This window comes from Wasmannia auropunctata, unplaced genomic scaffold (genome assembly GCF_000956235.1).
Source record: "Wasmannia auropunctata unplaced genomic scaffold, wasmannia.A_1.0 LD336101.1, whole genome shotgun sequence".
Lineage (NCBI taxonomy): Eukaryota > Metazoa > Arthropoda > Insecta > Hymenoptera > Formicidae > Wasmannia > Wasmannia auropunctata.
Genome location: NW_012026789.1, coordinates 1,787,385 through 1,810,244, shown reverse-complemented (window position 1 = coordinate 1,810,244; position 22,860 = coordinate 1,787,385). Strand labels below are relative to the sequence as shown.

At 32.3% G+C, this 22,860-nt stretch overlaps 4 protein-coding genes and 1 long non-coding RNA gene across 7 annotated transcripts; 3 read left to right on the top strand and 2 right to left on the bottom strand.

Annotated features, from left to right (window-relative positions):
• Nucleotides 1-1,001: 1,001 nt before the first annotated feature.
• LOC105458494 lies at nt 1,002-1,716 on the bottom strand. Its single transcript, XR_975540.1, has 3 exons — nt 1,634-1,716; nt 1,184-1,562; nt 1,002-1,094 (listed from the first exon to the last, which is right to left on the bottom strand). It is a non-coding gene; the product is annotated as an uncharacterized LOC105458494 (long non-coding RNA).
• On the top strand, nt 1,556-3,266 carry LOC105458500 (cytochrome P450 9e2-like). Of its 2 annotated transcripts, XM_011703858.1 has the most exons (2): nt 1,556-2,708; nt 2,833-3,013. In XM_011703858.1, exons 1-2 carry the CDS (start codon nt 1,587-1,589, stop codon nt 2,911-2,913), a joined length of 1,203 nt encoding a protein of 400 aa, XP_011702160.1. In that variant the 5' UTR covers nt 1,556-1,586; the 3' UTR covers nt 2,914-3,013. The 2 variants fall into 2 exon arrangements, with proteins under 2 accessions (XP_011702160.1, XP_011702149.1); XM_011703847.1 differs by having other exon boundaries at nt 1,556-3,266.
• A 2,024-nt stretch (nt 3,267-5,290) lies between these two features.
• LOC105458487 (cytochrome P450 9e2-like) lies at nt 5,291-7,565 on the top strand. Its single transcript, XM_011703827.1, has one exon. The coding sequence runs from the start codon at nt 5,574-5,576 to the stop codon at nt 7,122-7,124; it is 1,551 nt and encodes a 516-aa protein (XP_011702129.1). The 5' UTR covers nt 5,291-5,573; the 3' UTR covers nt 7,125-7,565.
• A 1,788-nt stretch (nt 7,566-9,353) lies between these two features.
• LOC105458480 (early endosome antigen 1-like) lies at nt 9,354-13,197 on the top strand. The gene is made up of 4 exons (XM_011703815.1): nt 9,354-9,560; nt 10,206-11,472; nt 11,605-11,664; nt 11,778-13,197. The coding sequence occupies exons 2-4, from the start codon at nt 10,285-10,287 to the stop codon at nt 12,099-12,101; spliced, it is 1,572 nt and encodes a 523-aa protein (XP_011702117.1). The 5' UTR covers nt 9,354-9,560; nt 10,206-10,284; the 3' UTR covers nt 12,102-13,197.
• A 4,435-nt stretch (nt 13,198-17,632) lies between these two features.
• On the bottom strand, nt 17,633-22,154 carry LOC105458468 (E3 ubiquitin-protein ligase RNF25-like). 2 transcript variants are annotated; one of them, XM_011703793.1, is made up of 6 exons: nt 22,017-22,154; nt 21,348-21,419; nt 19,981-20,221; nt 19,361-19,579; nt 18,912-19,226; nt 17,633-18,249 (listed from the first exon to the last, which is right to left on the bottom strand). In XM_011703793.1, exons 1-6 carry the CDS (start codon nt 22,040-22,042, stop codon nt 18,061-18,063), a joined length of 1,062 nt encoding a protein of 353 aa, XP_011702095.1. In that variant the 5' UTR covers nt 22,043-22,154; the 3' UTR covers nt 17,633-18,060. The 2 variants fall into 2 exon arrangements, with proteins under 2 accessions (XP_011702095.1, XP_011702104.1); XM_011703802.1 differs by having other exon boundaries at nt 17,633-18,246.
• Between the last annotated feature and the right edge of the window lie 706 nt (nt 22,155-22,860).

Sequence of the window (22,860 nt, the reverse complement as noted above, 5' to 3'; positions counted from 1 at the left end):
GAATTGAAATGCGAATATACGTCAATCTGATGAGATGTACTTACTTCAACTGATGAAATGTTATTTTCTTCAACTACTGCTTGATTTATTTTTATATTGATGTCATTCCCTCCACTACTTTCTTGAGATTTTTCATTTATCTCATGCTTGAACAAGTGGTTGGCTAAGAAATCTATTCTAAACATAGAACACTTAAACATTTTATTTTTTATTTTTATTTTTTTCATTTTATATAATGTCGCGATGATGTGTCCAATGCAAAATGTCGCGATACCGGCATACGTTCTATCACAATTATCACAAATTTTACATAATATTGCAATGTATCATACGTTTTCTGTAAAATATCTCCATATCAAATTGCTTCAGTAATTTTTTTTGTCATGAAATAATTGATGAGCACGATATAAATGTACTTTTATATCTCTAATATTGCGACAGTCACGATGACAAATATTGCATTTTATGTCATGAAATCCTACTTTTTTATAATGTTTCTGTCCAACGTATTTATTAACTTTTATTTAATTTTTATCTTTTTCGATGAAGTGTTTTTTTTAATGGTTTCTTAATTTAATTATTTTATTTGTATGTAACTTTTATGCAGTTGAAAAAGACCAAATATAGAGTCGAAACGTTCCGTGTCCTTACTTTATGTATTAAAGCTTTAAATTCTAAGATCCTTTTTTGCTCGATTTATTGACCGTTTCTTTTTTGACCTGACTTTACTTAGTTAAAATATAAAATCTAACAATTTTAATCTATAACGTGCATTCGATGAAAAATCCGGAGAATGATTTTCGTATTTTCGGCAAAAAGGCAGCAAATTTCGGTATAATTAATTCCAATTATAAAAATTTTATTACTGTATCGAAATATGTCATTTATACGTCTGTTCAATCTTAAATTAATAAATGATAAAACTACTGCATTTTTTGTAAATCTGGTAGCTGACACTATCAAAATCAAAGAAGAGAACGGCATTACTCGCTCAAATATGAATCAACTGTTAATGGATACCAAAAGTAAAAGAGAACCCGGGAGAGAACTGACCATTTTGGATATGACATCGCAGGCATTCATTTTTTTTCTCGCTGAAAATATAGGGTGCTTTCAAAAAAATGTAAACATGCAATAATCTGTAACACATCTGTACTACATTTTGTAATAAGTTTCTTATTACCTATACATAATGCACTTTTTTATTTACACACAACAGATCTCTATAAATGATCAAAGTATTATTTTTCTCTTTCTTTTTCTCTGTTTCTCTCTCTCTCTCTCTCTCTCTCTCTCTCTCTCTTGCTCTCTGATCCCTCTCACGTAATTCTCTTCAATAACGTCAAGTTATGAGTCATTTAACAAACAACTTTATATCGGATATAGGCAGTCGTGTGCGAGAATTCCAAGCGAGCAGGTCAGTTTGACATGATAAAACAATTACGTTCAACATATTGCACTGGATTATAACCTGAGGATACCTCACACAACTGCGAACAGTGATATTGACACAAACTTTCACGACACTGGTGTTTAACTTTATCTCGAACGAAAGGAGTAATCTGCAAGTACTCCGATTAAACATCATGGACTACTGGACGATAGTCTTATCATTATTAGTCGGCATACTTGCCATTTATTACTACGCCTCCCGTAAGAAATCGAACGTATTCCGACAACATGGAATTCCACATGCAAAAAGACATTCCTTTTTAGAAAGAATTTGGAAAATTTTAGTGCATCCACAAAGCTTGGCTGACTTCATTGAAGAAGTGTACAATGTGCATTCCGATGCTAAGTACACTGGTATTTTTGATTTCACAAGTCCGGTTGTAATGATCCGTGATCCTGAATTGATCAAGTCTATCGCAATCAAAAATTTCGACTCGTTTCAAGATCACCTTTTGTTCGGCACTAAGATTCAAGATCCACTTTTTGGAACAAATCTATTTTCTCTTCGCGGCGACGAGTGGCGTGACATGAGAGTGCTTCTGAGTCCTGCTTTTACAGCTAGTAAAATGAAGACAATGTTTCATTTAATATCCGATTGCGCTATGAATTATTCGGAGTATTTAATGAATATATCATTAGACAAACGCGTTATGGAAGTGAAAGACATATTCTCGAGATACACTAACGATGTGATCGCCACATGTGCCTTTGGTATTAATGTGGACTCGATGAGAAACCCGGAGAATGATTTTCGTATTTTCGGCAAAAAGGCAGCACATATCAACATAATTTCAATTTTAAAAATTGTACTGCATCAAAATATGCCGTGGTTCGTACGTCTATTCGATCTTAAATTAATAGATGATCGCATTACTGCATTTTTTGTTAATCTGGTAGCTGACACGATCAAAATCAGAGAGGAGAAAGGTATTACTCGCCCAGACATGATTCAGCTGTTAATGGATAGCAGAAGTAAAAGAGAACCCGGGAGAGAACTGACCATTTTGGATATGACATCGCAGGCATTCATTTTTTTTCTCGCTGGTTTCGATACTAGTTCAGCACTAATGAGTTTTGCGGCACACGAAATTGCCGTCAATCCAGATATCCAAGAGAAGCTACAAAATGAGATCGATAAGGTTTGGGAAGATACGAATGGCCAACCATCTTACGAGGCGATTAACGGAATGAAGTATCTGAATGCTGTTATCAATGAAACTCTAAGGAAATATCCAGTGACACCACTGACGGATAGAGTATGTGTGAAAGATTTCGAGTTGCCTCCTGCACTACCAGATGCAAAACCGTATCTTATGAAAGAAGGAATGATACTCTGGCTCCCATTTTATTCGCTTCAACGCGATCCTAAATACTTTCCAGAACCGGAGAAATTCAAACCTGAGAGATTCCTCGATGAAGGAGATCAGTGTAATTTTAACGCTTATCATCCATTTGGATTAGGTCCGAGAATGTGCATCGGTAATAGATTCGCGTTACTGGAGACGAGAACTTTGTTATTTCATCTTTTGGCTCGTTGCGAGTTAATGCCGTGCGAGAAGACTTCGACATCTGGAAAATTTCAGAAATTCAGCGTATTCTCACTGCAGATTGAAGGGGGTTTCTGGTTGAAAATTGTACCCAGAGAGAACCTGCACCCTATAATTATGGAAGCAAACCGGTCGTGTTAGTTTCAAATTTTAAAGTAATCTATAAAAGGACACAGTTGAACTTTAGAAGTATTCAAAACATATAAAAATAATATATCTTATGTTATATTGCAATATACACAATATATTACTTTATTAAAATATATAATATATTATATAAATGTATAAATAATAATGATACATAAATTAATATGTAGAAATTTATAGAAATATTTTATTTTGATTATAACAGAAACTTTTATTTGTTCTATTTGCTGGAATAATAATTATATAACTTATCAAAATCATAACAAATAGATAATCTAATGCAATTTTGAAATTTTATACTAAATTGCGGTTAATCAATATATCAATCATGTTACTTATTTAGAGTAAGTAAAAAACATAAGTAACAAATATGTTTATATATAAATATATGTTAAATTGATGATAACCAGCTATCGTATCCAATATTCATCTTAGTTATAAAAATCAAATCTTTATGTTCAAGTTAACAATTAATTTGATAAACCAAATTTGATAACCAAAATAGTAGTAATGCGATGTAATATCTAACTTAATTTTCAATGCGATGATGAATCGGATGCTGTAACATTAGAAAAATTACGTCAGTGCGCCAGCAGTTGACCGTCGATTGGCAGTCGATGTGTAAACAGGTTCAATTTAATCGTGTAAATAATAATTAACATGATATACATATATGTAATTTTATTGATGATAACGAGCATTTTTTTAATTATTAAGAATTGCATTTCTTATATTTTTACTAATTTTACTAATTATTGCACTTTTTATTAATTATTAATTATTGAGAAACACGTCAATTATTAAAGAACTTTTCTAATCGATTTAACCTGCACTATTTGTCTACGAAAATTAATTGACACGGTAAGCTCACGAACGTTCTGAATAATAATAACCAAAAGTATTTTGATTGATATCATGCAGAGTCCGTGCATGTGTTTAAAGGCGCATAATAATGTTTATACGAGTATTATACTTACCTCATATACTCTTAATTTTTACAATTCAACTAATAATGTTTTTATTGTTATTTGTGGTATGATGTTATACACAATGAAATCACAATGAGATATATTTAAAATAATAATTTACACACGCATTTTAATAAAACAAATAGTATGTATAGTGACTCTTAAATAAAATGCAATTGCATATTATGTTAATGTGTAAAAGAAATAAAAATTATTAAGCATTATAAAATTTAGTATGACAATATTTTTCTTACTTAAAATTAGAAAAAAAGATGTAACTCATAATTCCTTTTTCCAGAAATAGTTTATACGTGTAGATATTATTTCAACAAGAGAATGACAAACAAAAGAAATTCGTCGAATTATAAAATCAGAAATAAATTATATATAAAATATTTTCTGACGTAAAGTACTATTATACTTCAGACGATACTAATACATCTAATAAATTAATTGATAAATTTATTAGATGTTAAAGGAACATGACTCGTGAGAATAGTATAAGTTGATCATCGAGATCGCCGATTGTAAGCGAGCATTTTCAAATCACGCTGCATAAATATTCAAATCCATCTATTAAACGCGTTAATTTCTTCGTGAGTTTAATTGCATCGTATATAAATAATTACGCAGGTCTGCAAAATTAAAGGTCCCTATAAGAAACAAGTACTAGTCAATGATTAGGAGAGGGTGATAAGATAAGATAATCGTTGTCTATGTCGATACCTAACTATGTATAAGTAGAAAGTAAGCTGCGAATTTATTGATTGTTTATATGTTTCCATGGTACCGTTGTTTATTTTAGATTCTCAGATTTTTGGTATCTCTCAAACCGTACGTGCGTGCAATAATTGTATATTCTTGTGATATTTTTTACATTAATAAATTAATTCAGAAATTAACAAAGACTCCGAGTAAAATCTAAAAAAAAATCACATATCATTATTCAACAATTACATCTTCCGCTAGTCATATATTACTTAAACGTGATTATTTTACATTTATTGCATTTTATATCCTTAAAACGAAAAACAGTGGTGATAAACCGAATACTGTGGAATACACGGTTTCTAGGTTGAAATTCTTTTTCTCTGTTTCCTGTTCTCTATTCCTGTGTTCAAGGCTTTATGACGTCATGAACGCGTCTCTTCACAGTGAGGGCATATAATACCAAAACGGCGAAAGTAATGCTTATAGTTAGGTAAGCGCTTACAGCGCATGAACGTCCAAACCGAACGCAGTCTTTATCTCGGTATGAGCAGTCGCGTGCGAGAATTCCAAGTGAACAGATCGCTTTGACTTAGTAACAATCACGTTCAACATATTGCACTGGATTATAATCTACTAGAGTGCCTCAGACAACTGTGCAAATAATGATATTGACAAATTTCTGACACACCGGTGATCAACTTTGTCTCGAACGAAAGGAATAATCGAGTATTTCGATTGAACATCAATCATGGACTACTGGACGATAGTTTTATCAATATTAGCCGGCATATTTGCCATTTATTACTACGCTTCCCGTAAGGATTCGAACGTGTTCCGACAACATGGAATTCCACATGCAAAAAAATGTTTCTCATTAGAAAAACTTTGGAAAACTTTTGTGCGTCCAAAAAGCTTGGCCGATGTCATTAAAGAAATATACAATGTGCATTCCGATGCTAAGTACATCGGTACTTATGATTTTGCAAGACCGGGCGTAATGATTCGTGATCCTGAATTGATCAAGTCTATCGCTATCAAAAATTTCGACTCATTTCAGGATCACCTTTCGTTCGGCACCGAAAATCAAGATTCGCTTTTCGGAAAAAATCTACTTGCTCTTCGCGGCGACGAGTGGCGTGACATGAGAGTGCTTCTGAGTCCCGCTTTTACAGCTAGTAAAATGAAGACAATGTTTCAATTAATATCCGACTGCGCTGTGAATTTTTCGGAGTATTTAATGAACGTACCATTAGACAAACGCGTTATGGAAATGAGAGACATATTTTCGAGATACGCTAACGACGTGATCGCAACATGTGCCTTTGGTATTAATGTGGATTCAATGAGGAATCCAGAGAATGATTTTTATATTTTCGGCAAAAAAGCAACAAATTTTGACATGATTGCTTATATGAAAATTTTACTGTATCAAACTATGCCGTCGCTAATGCGTCTATTAAATCTTAAATTAATAGACAATCGCACTACTGCATTTTTTGTTAAACTGGTAGCTGACACTATCAAAATCAGAGAAGAGAAAGGTATTACTCGTCCAGATATGATTCAATTGTTAATGGATAGCAGAAGTAAAAGAGAACCCGGGAGAGAACTGACGATTATGAACATGACGTCGCAGGCATTTATTTTTTTTGTTGCTGGTTTCGATCCTAGTTCGGCACTAATGAGTTTTGCGGCACACGAAATTGCCGTCAATCCAAATATCCAAACGAAGCTGCAAAATGAGATCGACAAAGTTTGGGAAGATACGAATGGCCAACCATCTTACGAGGTGATTAACGGAATGAAGTATCTGAATGCTGTTATCAATGAAACTCTCAGAAAATTTCCGGTGCAACCATTAATGGATAGAGTATGTGTGAAAGATTTCGAGTTGCCTCCTACACTACCAGATGCAAAGCCATATCTTATAAAGGAAGGAATGTTAATCTATCTTCCATTTTACGCGCTTCAACACGATCCTAAATACTTTCCAGAACCGGATAAATTCAAGCCTGAGAGATTCCTCGATGAAGGAGATCAGTGTAATTTTAACGCTTATCATCCATTTGGATTAGGTCCGAGAATGTGCATCGGTAATAGATTCGCGTTACTGGAGACGAGGATTTTGTTATTTCATCTTCTGACTCGTTGCGAGTTAAAGCCGTGTGAGAAGACTTCGACATCTGGAACATTACAGAAAGGTGGATTTTCAATGCGGATTGAAGGGGGTTTCTGGTTGAAAATTGTACCCAGAGAGAACTTGCATCCTGCGATTATGAAAGCAAAGCAGTCTTGTTAGTTCCAGCTTTCAAAGTAATCTGTAAAAGGCCACAGTTAGGAACAGTAGTATTCAAAACATTAAAGTAATACGAATATATAATTGTTACTCCCGCGTCGCGGATATCTCGCGTCCGTGTACTCTCTAGCTTGCGCGGCGACGCTTCCGTTTGAAGAACTTTTGCGTACTCCCGCACTCGCGAAATGAATACATGGGAATATCAATTTAACAAGGGCTTTATTAATTATAATACTGGCATTATTTTTCTAGCTGTCAAAAGCTCAAGATCGCCCCGATAACAAACGCAACTAATTGTAAGAGGATAATCCTCTCTTGTCCGCTTTCGCAATCGATACCGGTCAATGCAGAAATCTGGCCATTACACGGGTGTAACAATATTTTACATTGCAATATACACAATATATCGCATTATTAAAATATATGTATATATTATACAAATGTATAAATAGTAATAATACATAAATTAGTATAGAAATTTATTATTATAGTATTAAAATTGCGTATTAAAATAAAATTAGTATATAGAAATTTATAAAGATATATAATCTATCGCAATTCTAAGAATTATTTAAATGATACGAGTTTTGATTATAATAGATTGTTTTATTCGTTCTTTTGGCTGGAACTAATATAAACTATATAACCGTGATTAAAATCATAACAAATTTGTAGATAATTTAATTTAATTTTGTAATTTTATATTAAATTAATGTTTATTAATATAAAAATCATGTACATATCAACATGCAGTAAGTAAAACGAAAAGTAAGTAACGTAACAAATATGCTGGAAAATATGTTAAATAGATATAATAATCTGTCGAATCTATTGTTCATCTTAATTATAAAAATCATGTCTTCATGTTCAAGTTAATAACCAAGTCAATAACAATCAAAATAGAGATAATGCGATGTAATATATACTATAACTTAACTTTTACTTGCAATATGTGACAAATCGGATGTTATATAATTAGAAAGATTACGTCAACGTGCCAGCAGTTGACCGTCGATCGACTTTCGATGTAACATTGTGATATCGTCTTGATATCGTCTTTGTCATTAACAGTACGACAGATAACATTCAAGAAAAACATTGATTATAAAAAGTGTAAAAATTAATTTCAATTTCCAAAAAAACTATATAATATATATTATAGTTTAGCGTTTAGCGGTGATATACATATATATAATAATTTTCGATTTGTAAAATTGTTTAAATTTTGGAAAATATATGATACTTATAGAACCTTATATATAATTTATAAATTTAATATTTTAGTATAGATATAATAAATGATACATTTACAAAAATGTGAGAGACCATTTAAAATGTAGTTATATTATAATGTTATTTTACATTTCAGATCAAATGGAAACAAAAATGAACAAATAAAAAACATTTTTTTTCTTAATTGTCCGACGCTTTATATTGCTGCAAGTTAAAAAAATTATGATATTTTTACATTAAAAAATATTTCCGGAATATAAAACACAGTCATATTATCTTTTGCACGTTTGTTAAAAAAATGGCAAGTGAATAAGAATTAAGCAGGAAAAAGGTTAACGGCCGGTTGAGTATATTCTGTATCTTATCTTGCGTTATCGTTACAACGTATCGACTGCTAGAACGATTTGAAGGCAACGGGAAAGGATCGAATTTTTAACGTTTTATGAAAATGCAAAAATGACATTTCTGCTTTTGCAAAATTGCAGATTCAAAATCATTAAATTTTATAGACTTATTCATATTATTATAATGTCTGCGTATTCTATTTTAATATCTTTTATTTACAGATGCGCATACCCAGCAAATGAAAATTAATTCAAATAAATTAAAAATTCAATGTATTTTAATTTATATTTATTTGAATTGACGTTTCAGAATCCGGAAGTGCATTTATATCCATATATTATATTATTCTTAAATTCAAATTATAGATTCGAAAAATTAAAAGCGCCAATTCAGAAATATCGAAATGAATTTATTTCTATCCATTTCTATCCATTTGAAGAAAAGTTCGGGGAAATATCCCAAGATTTGGAACAAAGTCCAAACATTTTGAAGAATATTTGGCCGAATATTTCGTCAAACGCGCCTATAATCGAGTTATTTTTTATCAAATTAATCTTTTGATACATTCAATTACTTCAATCTATCCTTTTTTCTTTTGAAAAAAAAAGAGGAGAAAGTGCAGTACATGAAAGTGATACAGAGTGCAGTTCGATCGGAGTGTGCTCCGCGCACGGAGTGTCGCGTCACGGAGGGCACGGAGTGTTCAGTGTAAACAGAATCAAAATGGCGATGCGCTACGATAGTGTTAATTATTAGATTAATTATTGTTGGTGGTTTGAACAATTTGGATTGTTGACATCGCCGAATGATAACGCAATTTGCGAAAAGATGCTCGCGACTAATTAAGGATGGCAAAATGAGGTATGTCGCGTTTTGTGTCTTCTATTTACCTACGATGAGATTTTAAGATGCCAATAACACCTGTCAATTGTGGACATAATGACATTAGCATCACGGCTGTTATTAATTTATAATCCGAGCAAGAAAACTGCATCGTTTGAAACTTAGTGCAAAATTACTTGAAAATTAAAAATTGCTATATTATTTATATTTGATAGAGAAACTGAGAATCCCTGAACGAATGAATCTCAAGGGAATTAAGGTTAATTCAACTTTCATTGATAATTTTACCATACATATCTTCAATATCTGTTACACATATCACTACGTTAGAATTTGTTGAGAAAAGAAAATTTTGACGAATTTTCGACGTTTTGTGAGAGTGCAAAAATGACATTTCTGCTTTTGCAAAACTGCAGATTCGAAATTACTTATCGATTTTTCTCACATTATTTATTATTTCTTCCTCGAATTTTTATAGTTTTCAAGAAAAGGGATATTCGAAATATAATGCAAATATATACAGCAGAAGCTGTAGAAGCATATTTATGTGTCAATTAATGAGACATTATTGCTATGATAATTAACGCCTTGTCATTCTCAGTGTGCATACATTATACTATTATTAGTTACTGATTATTAATACCAATTGCTGTGTCCATTTAGGTGATCACCTGTAGATGGACTACTCAACATGAGTACAGTGATAATTTACTTTTGATTGAATACCGTTCAAATCGACACGATGGACAATCTGTCGGATTCATTTCGAGGGGAGCTGGATTCCGTGACCTCGACGGACTCACTCCAGTTGATCACCGACGAATTCCATCTGCGCCACTTGTCCACGCCCGATGTCTCCAACATCGAGTTGTCCAAGCGAGTGGCTCTGTTGGAATTGGAGAACGAGCGACTGCGCGTCGACTTGGAGAATGCGCGAATCGATTTAAACGCCCGGATCGCCGCAAATCAGGGTCTCAAAGGCAAGATAACCGAGTTGTTCGTGGAGATGCAAACGGTGCTGCAGGACAAGCAGAAGCTGCAGAATACACTGACCGACACCAATAATCGTCTGTCCGCCGCGGAGGCATCCGCGAAGTGGTATCAGTCGCAGGTGCACATCTTGATGGCCAGCAAGAAGAGTCTGCAGGTGGAGATAGACACGTACCAGAGCATACTGAAGCAACGGCAGCACGCGATAGCGGATGTGAACGCCAGTTACAAGAAACTGAGCGTCGAGTACACCGAACTCGCGCAGCGGTATCAGAGGGAGAAGCAGGAAATGCAGAGCGCGGTGAAGGACTTGCAGTCGCACATCCGGTCTATCAACACGGTGCAAGACGCATTGGACGGAAACTCGACGGGCAGTCCGTCCGACATGTCCATGGTGTTGGAGGCGACCGAGGACGAGTTGCGAAACACCAAGGCTGAACTGAAGACGCTCGAGCAACGCCTGCTGGGCAACGAGATGGCGAGAATGTCGATGGAGAACACGCTGAGCAAGCAGCGCGTCCTGATCTCATCCATGGAGGAGGGCATGCAAAAGTCCGAGACGGAGAGGAACGAGACCGCCGACCTGCTGCGGAAGACGCAATTCGAGATGCAGAAGCTGAGGTCCGAGAACGAGGCGCTGGAGATTTCGTTGTCGACGTCCAAACGAGAGCAGAGTCAAGTGGAGGACGCGATCTCTCATCTGAGGCTGCAGCTGACCAGAATGATAGCGCAGTACAAGCTGTTGAAGTCGAAGAACGCGGAATCCGAGAAGAAATTGAGTATCATGCAGGATCTCACGAACGAGAATAAGCGCTTGAAGACTTTGTCATACAAGGCGAACAGTGCGCTGCTTAAAAAACTCAGAGAAGAGAAGGCAAAGATGAGGAATTTGGAGCGGAAAATCTATTACAAGCTGACGAACGATCAGCTCGACAATATGGTAGATAAATACCTCCTTTAGCTCTTGTTTTAACGACTTACGCAATGATGATATATGTAACATATAATTATAAGTATCAAAATTTCACCTCGTGATACGAAACTGTATACTAGGATCTTTTCTATTTTTCAGAAAAGCAAAACGGAACGTTCTTTGCAAGAATACCTGAAGCAAGTCTTGTTGAAAAACAAGGTAATTTCTGATACTAAATAAAATGATACAGTAAACGATTCCATGCTTGTTCAATTAAGAAAAAAAAAGATTGTTAATAAAATATTTTCAAAGTGTTTTTTGCACATTTACAGGATTTACAGGACCAATTAAAATCGGTAACTGGAGTAGCCGATGAGAGTATTGACGAAGGATACGGTGACAGCAATAGTATTAACACTTCTTCGATCTCGCTGGACGTACCACTACCGTCGCCGTCTCCTGTAAATTCAGTATTATTGAACAACGCCGTCGACGTTCTTACGCGAAGCAGAGATTTCGGTTCGTCGATGCAAGAGGAGCTAAACGCACTTCGTGCGAAGATGGAGATGCTTCGAAATCAATGCAACATACTGAATCAGCAAAACGATCATTCCAGTGTCAACGATACGACTCCCCCTCCAAGAGATTCTACATAGTTCGAGGCTTATTTCTTATTCGTGAATACATGCGAATAGAATATAGCCTTAGTAAGTAATTACATTCATTTTGAACGATATATTCACACATATCGTATTTAACTGAATTTAATTGTAGGATAATTATAAATATTATGTGGCAAAATAAACTAAATGTAAGTATTATTATGTGCTAAAGTAGACGTTTAAATAATAGTACCGATGGTATTATTCGTTGAAGTATGTAAAAGGGGGTTGTAAAATGACATTAATATTTATTTGTTATTTTTGGACATATTATATAACTGTTATTTATCATGTATTATATATTTATTCCCATTTTTGTATTCGACATTCGGTTTATAATATTGAAATTGGTTTAAAAATGTGACTAAGGGTGATGGAAAAAATCTATCCACATCATTTTGCAAATAATTATAAGTATAAACAGTAATACTTATCACAATTATAAAACTGCGTGTCGCGCGCATAATAATTATATAATATAATGCTTATTATTCTAATATATCAAATATGGCTGTAATACAAATGTCATGTAATACAAATGTCAGTATTACAAAATGTGACATGGAGTATTTATGTTATTGTTATTAAAGAGAAATTTTAAAGAGATACGCTAATTTCGAAAAGAAATTTCTCCAAAGATATACGCGACCTGTATCAATATTTTTTTATTAAAAATAAAATGTGTAGAATAAATAATGTTAGAAGCGTGAGCGATAATATGTCGTCTTACCTATGTACTTATAGCTACTGGAATAAATGGAGAGAACATCATAAATATTCCTTTGCATTTTGCGACATAGCATTTGAAGGAGCGCGATAAAGTTGCTGATCTGCCAAACACTCGTAAGCTTAAAAATCCACTCGATTTAAGTTCACTAAGAAAACAAATCGTAAAAATGTGAATTACATCGATTCCATTTAACAATAGATATATAGCTACATATATAATATGGATGTATTATAACAGCGTTGGGATATTATCGTGAAGTAATTATCTCGACTTTGTATTGTATTGTTCTCATAATTTGGTGCGAATAAACGCACTAAAAATATGTCGACAGAAATTTAAATATATGTATTCATGTTAGAAGATTTGTGCACATGTTATTTCTCAATGATATCATCTCATTTGGAAAGTTTTCTAATGTCCTTTTTATAATGCTAAGCCACGTAAGAAGGGCGGCTCAATTCGATGTTAATGGAACGCTTGGACTAATGAAACTCTACATGTTAATGATATCACACCTTCCTTAAGTATAAATTTTCTGTCAACTTTTCTAACAAAAATGATAATATAAAGTTTAAAAAAATGCTTCTTTTAATAAAATTGCGAAGAAGCTTCATCTTTGTGGCGACCCAAAATGTAGAAGAAAAAAAAATCAAAATAATTATATCAAAATACAAAAAGAAAACGCTAAAAAAAGCTAAGTGGTACATATCTCTAGAGATTTAAATTTAGGAAAACATTGATGTAATAAATTTACAGAGGAGATAGAGCCTATATATAATAGCTTAGCTTAGCTCTTCATACTGGATAATTTCATGCTGGATAATATGATAGTTATGTAACAAAAATGAACAAAAGATTTTCAACTAAGAATTTAATTTTATATCATACATCTGTTTTTTAATCAGAGAAATTATGCAATAAACGCATCGCATTATACTCCATATAATTCGGCAAACTCTTGAGGTACGTCAAGGATTGCTCGCAAACAGTGACATTTACATCTATGTAAAAAAGTGATGTAATAAAAAACTAAATAAAAATCACCGCTCTCTAAAATATCACAGACATACGTAAAACGCGTAAGCAAGGAGTAAATAGGTACTCCCTATATAAAGTCAATCCCTGTGTGGTTTTCGTTTTTTTTCTTTCTCTTTTAATAATCCGACATTCTTTGGTATACTTACAAATAGAGATAGATAGTAAGAATAACTTAATTATATTCACCATATAAAGACAATTTCTATCTTTAAAATGTACAAGAATCTTTAAAACTAAATCAATTCGAATGTTCACTTATTTCCGCAGCATCAAGATATTAGTTTTAAAATAAAAAATACTTGTGCTTTAAATGAATATAAATTTAAGTACGTTTTAAAATACAGAAACAATACAAATTTTTCAATGTTAAAATTCAGTGAACGTATCTTTAATATTTAAGAAAAGCCGCCTTATGATTAATAATGTGCCACGTATCTGTGTAGTACTTAACATATATAAAATACGTCGAAATACATATTTCAACTGACGAAAGAGTACAGTTCTTAAAATAATATAATTTATCTTAATTTTCGAGTGTCTTCACAATGGCAACGTACAATAACTAAAACAGTTCATGTATTATATTTTATCTCAGAGTTTACACTTTAATTTAATTTTTTTTTATTTTAATCACATTAATTATACAAATATCGTTACACACATTCAATACGTCTCTTGTTCTTTATATTGAAATGTGCTAAACCTCAGCCTCAGATTATTTTTAATCTCGCAATGACTTCTTTTTTACCGAAAATTCCATGGAAAATTTAATTGAAAAAAAAATAAAACAGCTGGCGGATTAAGTTCAAAAGTTATAAGCAGATTGAAACGGTAAATTTAAGTAAAAATGATAAAATTTGTGAACAAATCCCGAAAATATCAAATCAGTCGAATTTCTATGCGTCTAAAATTTCCTTACTTTAGCCTATTACCCTTTTGTAAGTATCACATTCATGTGGAAGTTTATACACAAGGTTACTAACAATTTCTTTTTCTTCGATATAATATTTAATATATATATATATATATATATATATGTATATATATGTATATATGTATATACACACATATATAGAGTGAGGGAGTATCTACAATAGACGATGCCTTCGTCTCCCTAAACTTAAAATCGTGTTTTACGCAACAAAAAATGTAATCGAACTATATATATAGTACAGTGAGAATGCGAGGAACTTTGCGAAAGAGGAATATAACTTAAAATAACAGACTTAGTTTCTTAACTGTATTTAATACGAAACTCGTTCTGCTCTCAAATTTGAAATGCGATGAGTGCATTTCTCATCTCTTTTTTTATCACAATTGTCTATGCTTATCGATCGCGAGCATTTCGATTGTAAATTCGAATTGCGAGCGACGTAAAAAGACGCATCTAAAAATTCGCGTTACTTTAAAATGTATCAATTTGCAAAACGTCTGCAGGAAATTGTCACATATGCCATATACTTTCTTCGTGTGCGAACGATTGTTAAATGGCACAATTCATATATACAGCGTGTTCTAAAGGTCGCTCTGACGCAAATATTCTTCGAAGTGGCCTTCCAAGATGCCACGTGCGATTAAAAATTTTTCAAATTTATTAGTTATCTTTTTTTTTAAAGTTTGTATATACAGAAAAATAGACTTAGATATTAATAATTTTTCAACAATGATGATCTATAGCTCGATTAAACTTAACATCTTTCTTATAAAGAAAGTAAATCTCAGCATAAAAATTCAGTCTAGTTAAAATAATTAATAGTTAAAATAAAAGCAATTTACAATTTTGGAATAATACATACATGGTATGTTTGAAAAAATTAAACTTCTTAAGGAAAATGATCAAACAAAAGAAAAAAAATATATCAAAAATACGTATATAGACAGACAAATATTATTAGAATTGTTAAACACAAATATATAGCTTTGATAATTTTTAATAGCCTTTATCTCATTGTCAGTATATTTTCGGCATTATATAACTTTTTTCTCATTTGATCATCAAATTATTCTCCCTTAAGGAAATAATCTCTTTCAGGAATCATCCTATTTATATAAGAAATCTTTCTTATTAATATAATTTTAGTAAAGCGACGTTTGGGACACCCTATATACACGTACATTTCGACAATTGTAATTAAATATTCCAAATAGTATTGAATAAGAGTTGAAATTAGCGTAGTTTCGTTAAGTTTGATTCAATCAAAACTTACCGAAATTATACTAATTACAATATACTTGGCAATATCGTACACTAAATAAACGTCCGTTAATTTTGATTATTTCAATTTTATACCAACGTATAAAATATCTTTGTTTCCATGGGAGGCTTTTTGATTGCTTAATTTTCTTATAACTCTCTCCGTTGCACGAGAAACCAAGTATTGAAGAACTATTCATTGTTACGTTTCTTCAATGTTCTGACTTTGTATCCTTAAAAAATTGTGAAATCCAATATAAACGTTTATACAGGTCGTAGTTTGTGTCGAGCAAGAAATATTTTAGTTTCAAATTATTTGACAAATTCTCACAGATATTTTCTTTTTAACAAAAAGATCAAGAAAGAAAACGTGAAAAATAAAATCATCAATAGTAAATTTGCGTTCGCAAAACTCATTTTATGTGCGCGGAAACGACTTTAACTTCAATATCAATATTTTAATATCACTTTGAACTTTTCTTCATTTTGATAAGTAATCAAATATTTCTGGAAATTTATAACATAAAAATATAAATATGTCAAAGAAAATTTGTTTCTAAAATATTCACTGCTAGATCTGAAACTTCCTATGTATAAAAGTAGCTACCTCTCGTAAACATTCTCATTTAGCATTGCATGTGATTATTTCAAACTTCGTTTTCCTAATACGAAGAATACGCATTTCTTGTTAGCGCAATAGAAAATTGAAATATCATCTGTAATCATATGTAACGTTTAATGCACGGTGAGAAGCGTCCACATTTACACGCGTAATCAGCAGAGACGACACAATAAAAAAATGACGATCGAAGATGAATCTGACTCTTTCATACTCGCGGCAGTGGATATGAAGGTAATATAATTTATTGAATTGTGAATCATCGATTCTCTTCGTCTTCCAAAGTTCTAACTCTTTTAAATATATATGTTAACATATATGTATGTATGTGTGTAAAATCTTTACTTGTGTAATATTTATTTATATGAAAATTTGCACTGCTGCATATTAAATTTCAATAACATTCTCTTCTTTTTGTCTAGTAATTCTAGATCTGAAGCAATTTATAACAAAACAATAGTTTTATACATGAAACGTAAATTTATTTTTTATATATATATCATTTATTCGTGTCTCTTTTATTTCAATTCTTGTATTATAATTTTCTATTATTATATAATATCCTCTAGCAATATATATTCTTAGACAATTTAGATAGATATCTAAGACAAAACTAAATAGGCTGTTGTCTTTATCTTTAATAGCAACAGAGAAAATAATCATTTTTTATTACGCTTAAAAATTGCTACAGATATTTATTCTTCAATAAAAAATAAGCTAATTTTTATTATTTAAAATTTTAATATTTCTAACTTTTAAATATATAATAAATATACGTTTTAACTAATTTAAATATAAGGCTTAAATCTTTTACTCTCATGATATTTATAGATATATATATATAATCCACTATGTGTAAATGAAATGTATATCTTTTTCTTTATCTTATACATGATGTTCTTTAATATCGAGAAAAAGACTATTATTTTTACGATTTTTTTTTGTAATTTGGAACACTGTATTTTTCGAAAGACGAAGGGAACCAGTAGATTGAATGTCACGAGATTCCACGTGAATTAAAACGTAAAGAAAAATTAGAATAAGGAACTAAGGCGAACCAATATCAACTACTTTGTACGATTACGAATTGTTCGAAGAAAGAGCAACATGGCTTCGATCTACGTAGACAGTCCAGACAGAAAGTTGCGACGCATTCCATCGCCGACGTAGCGACGATGGGAATGCTGTCGTCGAACAACGACACCTATAAGTTTGTTATCGCAATGAGACTATTCGAGGAGGACAAACAGCCATCATATATTACACTGACGATTATGCTACTAATGCTAAATAGAACATTGTATACACTTAGCGAAAGAGAGAAAAGGAGACCAGACCAGACTTGGATGGCGTACTTATCACGAGCCCATTGTCATCTGGGAGTAGATTCCGTCTGCCTGACTTTGTCAAAGTGGCGCCGATGATAATGGGCTCGACCGCGACCCCGGTGTCGATGGCCGTGATTATGATTGTTGTGGCCGTGATTGTGCTGCATCTGACGCGATTGATACTGTGAGTGATGGTGGTTCTGCGACTGATGCGTCGATTGCTTCGAGTGCTGCTGCAAAAATCGATAATGTTCATTTTATATTATTGGTTGAAGATTTAAAATATTACCATTGGAAATGACAAAAAATAAAGCTATATTACTAGACTAAATTATTGTTGACAATGACTCCTATAACTTTGTTAATTATATTTAAAATTAATTTGCTTTCTAAAGCTTCAATAATAAAAATATCCTGTATCGCTTTAATAAATGTGGAATTGTGTACAATATTACAAATGTAGAAAAGTGTACAATGTTATGTTTGTTCAATTTTCGTTAATTTACGTTTAATTTAGTTAATTTACAATTTGAATTAAGCATTAAATTTAATTTTGATACTACATGTCAGAATTCTGGAAAAAAATAAGATTTAGCATCAGAACAAAAATATTAATAATTAGAAAAATGTTTAAAAAATAAAAGACCATTTCAAAATCATTATTACAACACTTAATTGTTTTCTCTTATTTTTCAACACTTTAACAGAGAATATTTTAGAAACAAATTTTCTTTGACAGATTTTCATGTTATAAATTTCCAAAAATATTGATTACTTATCCCCCCAAAAAAGTGATATTGATGAAAAAAGTTCATTACAGGTTTTGTACATTCTGCTAAAACAATATTTCGTACAATGCACAGTATCGCAATCATCGAGGCGACTGATTACTTACCACTTGAGTGACTGATTGCATGGTGCTGGTATTTGAATACGCATTCAAACTCGTACCAGGTGGACTGACTTCTTCCGCAGCAGCGGCGGGATCGTCCTCCGTTCTTACCAACATCTTGACGCCTTCGGCCTCCAGATCAATTATACCGCCACGCTGTTGCTGCCGCAGATACAGAGCAGCCATGTGCTTCTGCAGTTCTCTCAACTCGGCGGTGACAGAGAAATCAGTGGCAGCCTCGACGTCGATCGGCGGTGGCGCCGACCACAAGCTTTCGACGTCGCAGTTGATTGATTCTCGGCAAACGGGGCATATAGCCTAAAGAAATGTACATATACATTAATAAATAAATATAAATACATAGAAAGATGAACATTAACAAATGCTACCATAACGGATGAAAAGAAATCTGTAAGCTTTTCAACAACATTAAGTTTGTAACACAAACGCACTTGGAATTTGTTTGTAGTATCCTGCTGCCATTGCGGTAATTTCTCCTGCTCTTCTCTGTAATATCTTTCAGCAGCGGCGACGTGTGCCGCCAAACAGTGCGAATGAAAATAGTGATAGCATTCCGTCTTCGTAAATTCATCTCCTTCTCGGAAGCCGTACAAGCACACGGCGCACTGATCGGTGGGAAGATTGCTTCTTGTCAGGTGTTCTCGTATTAACTGGATTATTACAATTATTATGTATATTATTTTATGAATTAAAATTACTATTATAGTTTGATGTATATCATTACAATTATTTTTATTTCTTAATTACAATTGCTGCTATTATTCTTATGATATATTATTATGATATCTTATATTCTCTAAAATAATTATTAGAATCTGTCTAAAAGTTGCAATTTTTTACAAAAATTTTACAAAGCCGGAATTTCATGTAGTTTATGTACATGTTTATCGTATTTTATTCCAAATTAGAGCTAAAACATTGTTCAGATGTGATATCAACGCACAATGTTAAAGACGAAAGCTAACAACAGATAGATTCATTATCAATTTCCTACAAAATAATTATAAAGGAAAATTAAAAAAAAAAAGAAACTGACAGAATAATTCTTTACCTCGATTAATTCAAACATCACTGGTTGACCTATGAAATCCTTGCATTTGGCCTCAGCATCGGATTGCATCAGCTTTACCGTATCCTCATCCAATCCTCTTGGGTTTCTCAAATTGATATTTGGCGAGACGTCGGGATAACCCGAGGGTAATCGTACAATCAGTGTGACACAAACATATTGTGATTGTGAGTCCTCGCCAGTTGATGGAAACAGTATCGTTTCGATACACTCTGGCTCTCCTCTAGATAGACATAATTAATGGAGAACACATCAGAAAAGAGTTGGATAAAATTTTATAATTATCTAGTCAACAGTATATATTTCTGTATATATAGCAGCATATAGTATGTACATACATGTATATACATGTATGGATTATTTGCAATAAACTAGATACTTAATGCAACAAAATTATAATTAATACATTATACACTGGCTTTGCCATGATAGAATTAACAGCAAGTATGTACGAGACAAGAGATATCTACCAAATTAATTTTAGCTTCTATGTCTATTTTTAGCCACCAAAATTTGATTAGACTTTCAATATATGTATGAAGAAACGTAAATCAATAAAAATTCTTGGCTTCGCAAGAAAAATATAAATACATATGGTATCCTCAAGAGATTAGTTTAGATAATATAAAAAAATGTAGATTAATTTGTCTGTTTATTGTAAAATACCATTAAATCTAGCATTATATTTCCAAGAATATTATTTATGTTAAAAATATTAATTATCCAAGTTTTTATTTTGTATTTTTAGTATTATTAAATCTTTAACTATTAGCTATTAAGTAAATAGATATTACATAATTAATAAGACACTTTCTCAAATTTTCATTTTTTATAAGCAGGCAGAAAAATCTTCAACATTCAAACTTAATTTAATTTAGCTGCATATAATGCATTAATTTATATTAAATGCATTAATTGTATTTTTATTGAAATTATTTTAAATGTATTAATTACATTAAATAGGTTAAATATTAATTATAAAATGTTAATTTAAGATTAAATGTTATTTTAAGATTAAGATATTAATATTTATTAAAATATATGCAAGCAATAAAAAAATATACATAAATCATTACCAGTAGTTATTAATTCTTACATACAAATAATATATTATTTTAACAAAATTACCGAATATAAAAATATATTCTCCAATACATATAAACTCAAAATTTGTATACATAAAATACATAATACAATTTTTTTGTGCCAGAAGTAACTATTCCATAACAAAATTGTATCCAAACATCATTCAAACAATATTTTTTCCTCTCATTTATTTTTTTACACAGAATCATATTATTATGCATTTCATGTGCACAAATTCTGAAATATTCTATGTACATGTATACCTATCATTTTCCTTGATGTCGAGCTCATTATCCAATAGGATTGCTTTTAATGCCTCAATCTCATCAGTCACTCTGCAAAAATCATCATTAAACATTAGAACAATTGCATTGGCATGTAACCTTAATCTATAATAATCAAATCTATTGATTAAACAAATGTATTCATAGAAGATACATAGAAGATAAAGTACTATGCCGAACTTTAGATTTGTAGAAAAAGGCATACATTTTCAATAACGTACATCTTTATTTAGCCCAATAAAAAATTGACAGATATTTCCACACCTTTCTTTTTCTTATACACAATACTTACAAACACACGTAATATCGTTCAAGTGAGAAATAAACGTTACGAAAATAATTATGACAAAAAATAATAATAATAAAAATAGAATAATTGTATTAACGTTGAGTCTTCTACGCAAATATATCGCAAATTAGCAAAGCAAAATATGTGAACAAAATCGGGAGGTGCGTATTAAAAGCAGATAAAAAAAAATCGATAATGCACGAGATCGGAGGCCCCGAGAATATTTTTTTCGAGGAGGACCGAAGCGACTTTATTCGATCGAAGTAACATCGCGAATTCCGGAAGGGGAACAGGGGGGGGGGAGGAGCCGATGTCAGATCGGCTTACGTTAATTATCGGCGATTGTTGACGATAGTTACCGTTCATCCACTATCGCGTCGGACATCGTTTTCAGGTCCAGTGAACGTCGCCGAGAAGCTGTGCCTCTTTAGCCGTGAGGGGCGATTTCTCTCGTGAGTAAACGCTGCCTGCTTTCACGCACTATGCGACACTACGCGACGACCGCGAGCGCCGCGAGCGGCGAGAGCGTCGAGTACGCGTCGATATTGAAATCTTTCTGCTAGGCTAGCTGAGCCGACCACGAGCGATTCCGATTGGCACCATTGGCTCGCCCGCTCGCCAATCGCCGTTCCCGAACGGTGGGCAGCAGCAGGCCCGTTCATTGGCTCAGCGGGTTCATCGCCGCGCTTGTCCGACGATCACAAAATTTGCACAATAGTAAATAAATTTTGAAAACAGCGTAAACACGTGTAAATTGATGCAGAAATGGCTTAGAAGCTTTATATTTTTAATTCAAACAGTTGAATTTTTTAAATTAAATCACTCAAACTGGAACCTCTAACGAATCTGAAAATTCTATATAACATAAAAATTTAAAAAGTTATAATTAAATAAAAAAAAAGAAGCTATAAAAGTATTGACTGTATGTTCCAAAATTCACTGTCGGTGAAAATTTCTAGTACATATACGTAATTTAAGCTATAGATTTCAGTACTGGCAATGAACTTTGAAACATATATATAGTAATAATATATGAGTTAAATTTTGCGTTTAAAACAATATAATTAAGACGCTCATGGTTATAAATTATTAAATGAGATATTAAATGTATATATATATGGTGCCTGATGATTAATGGACGCATGAATAATCGATATAAGTAGAACAGAATTATACTTATATTATATATATATATATATATAT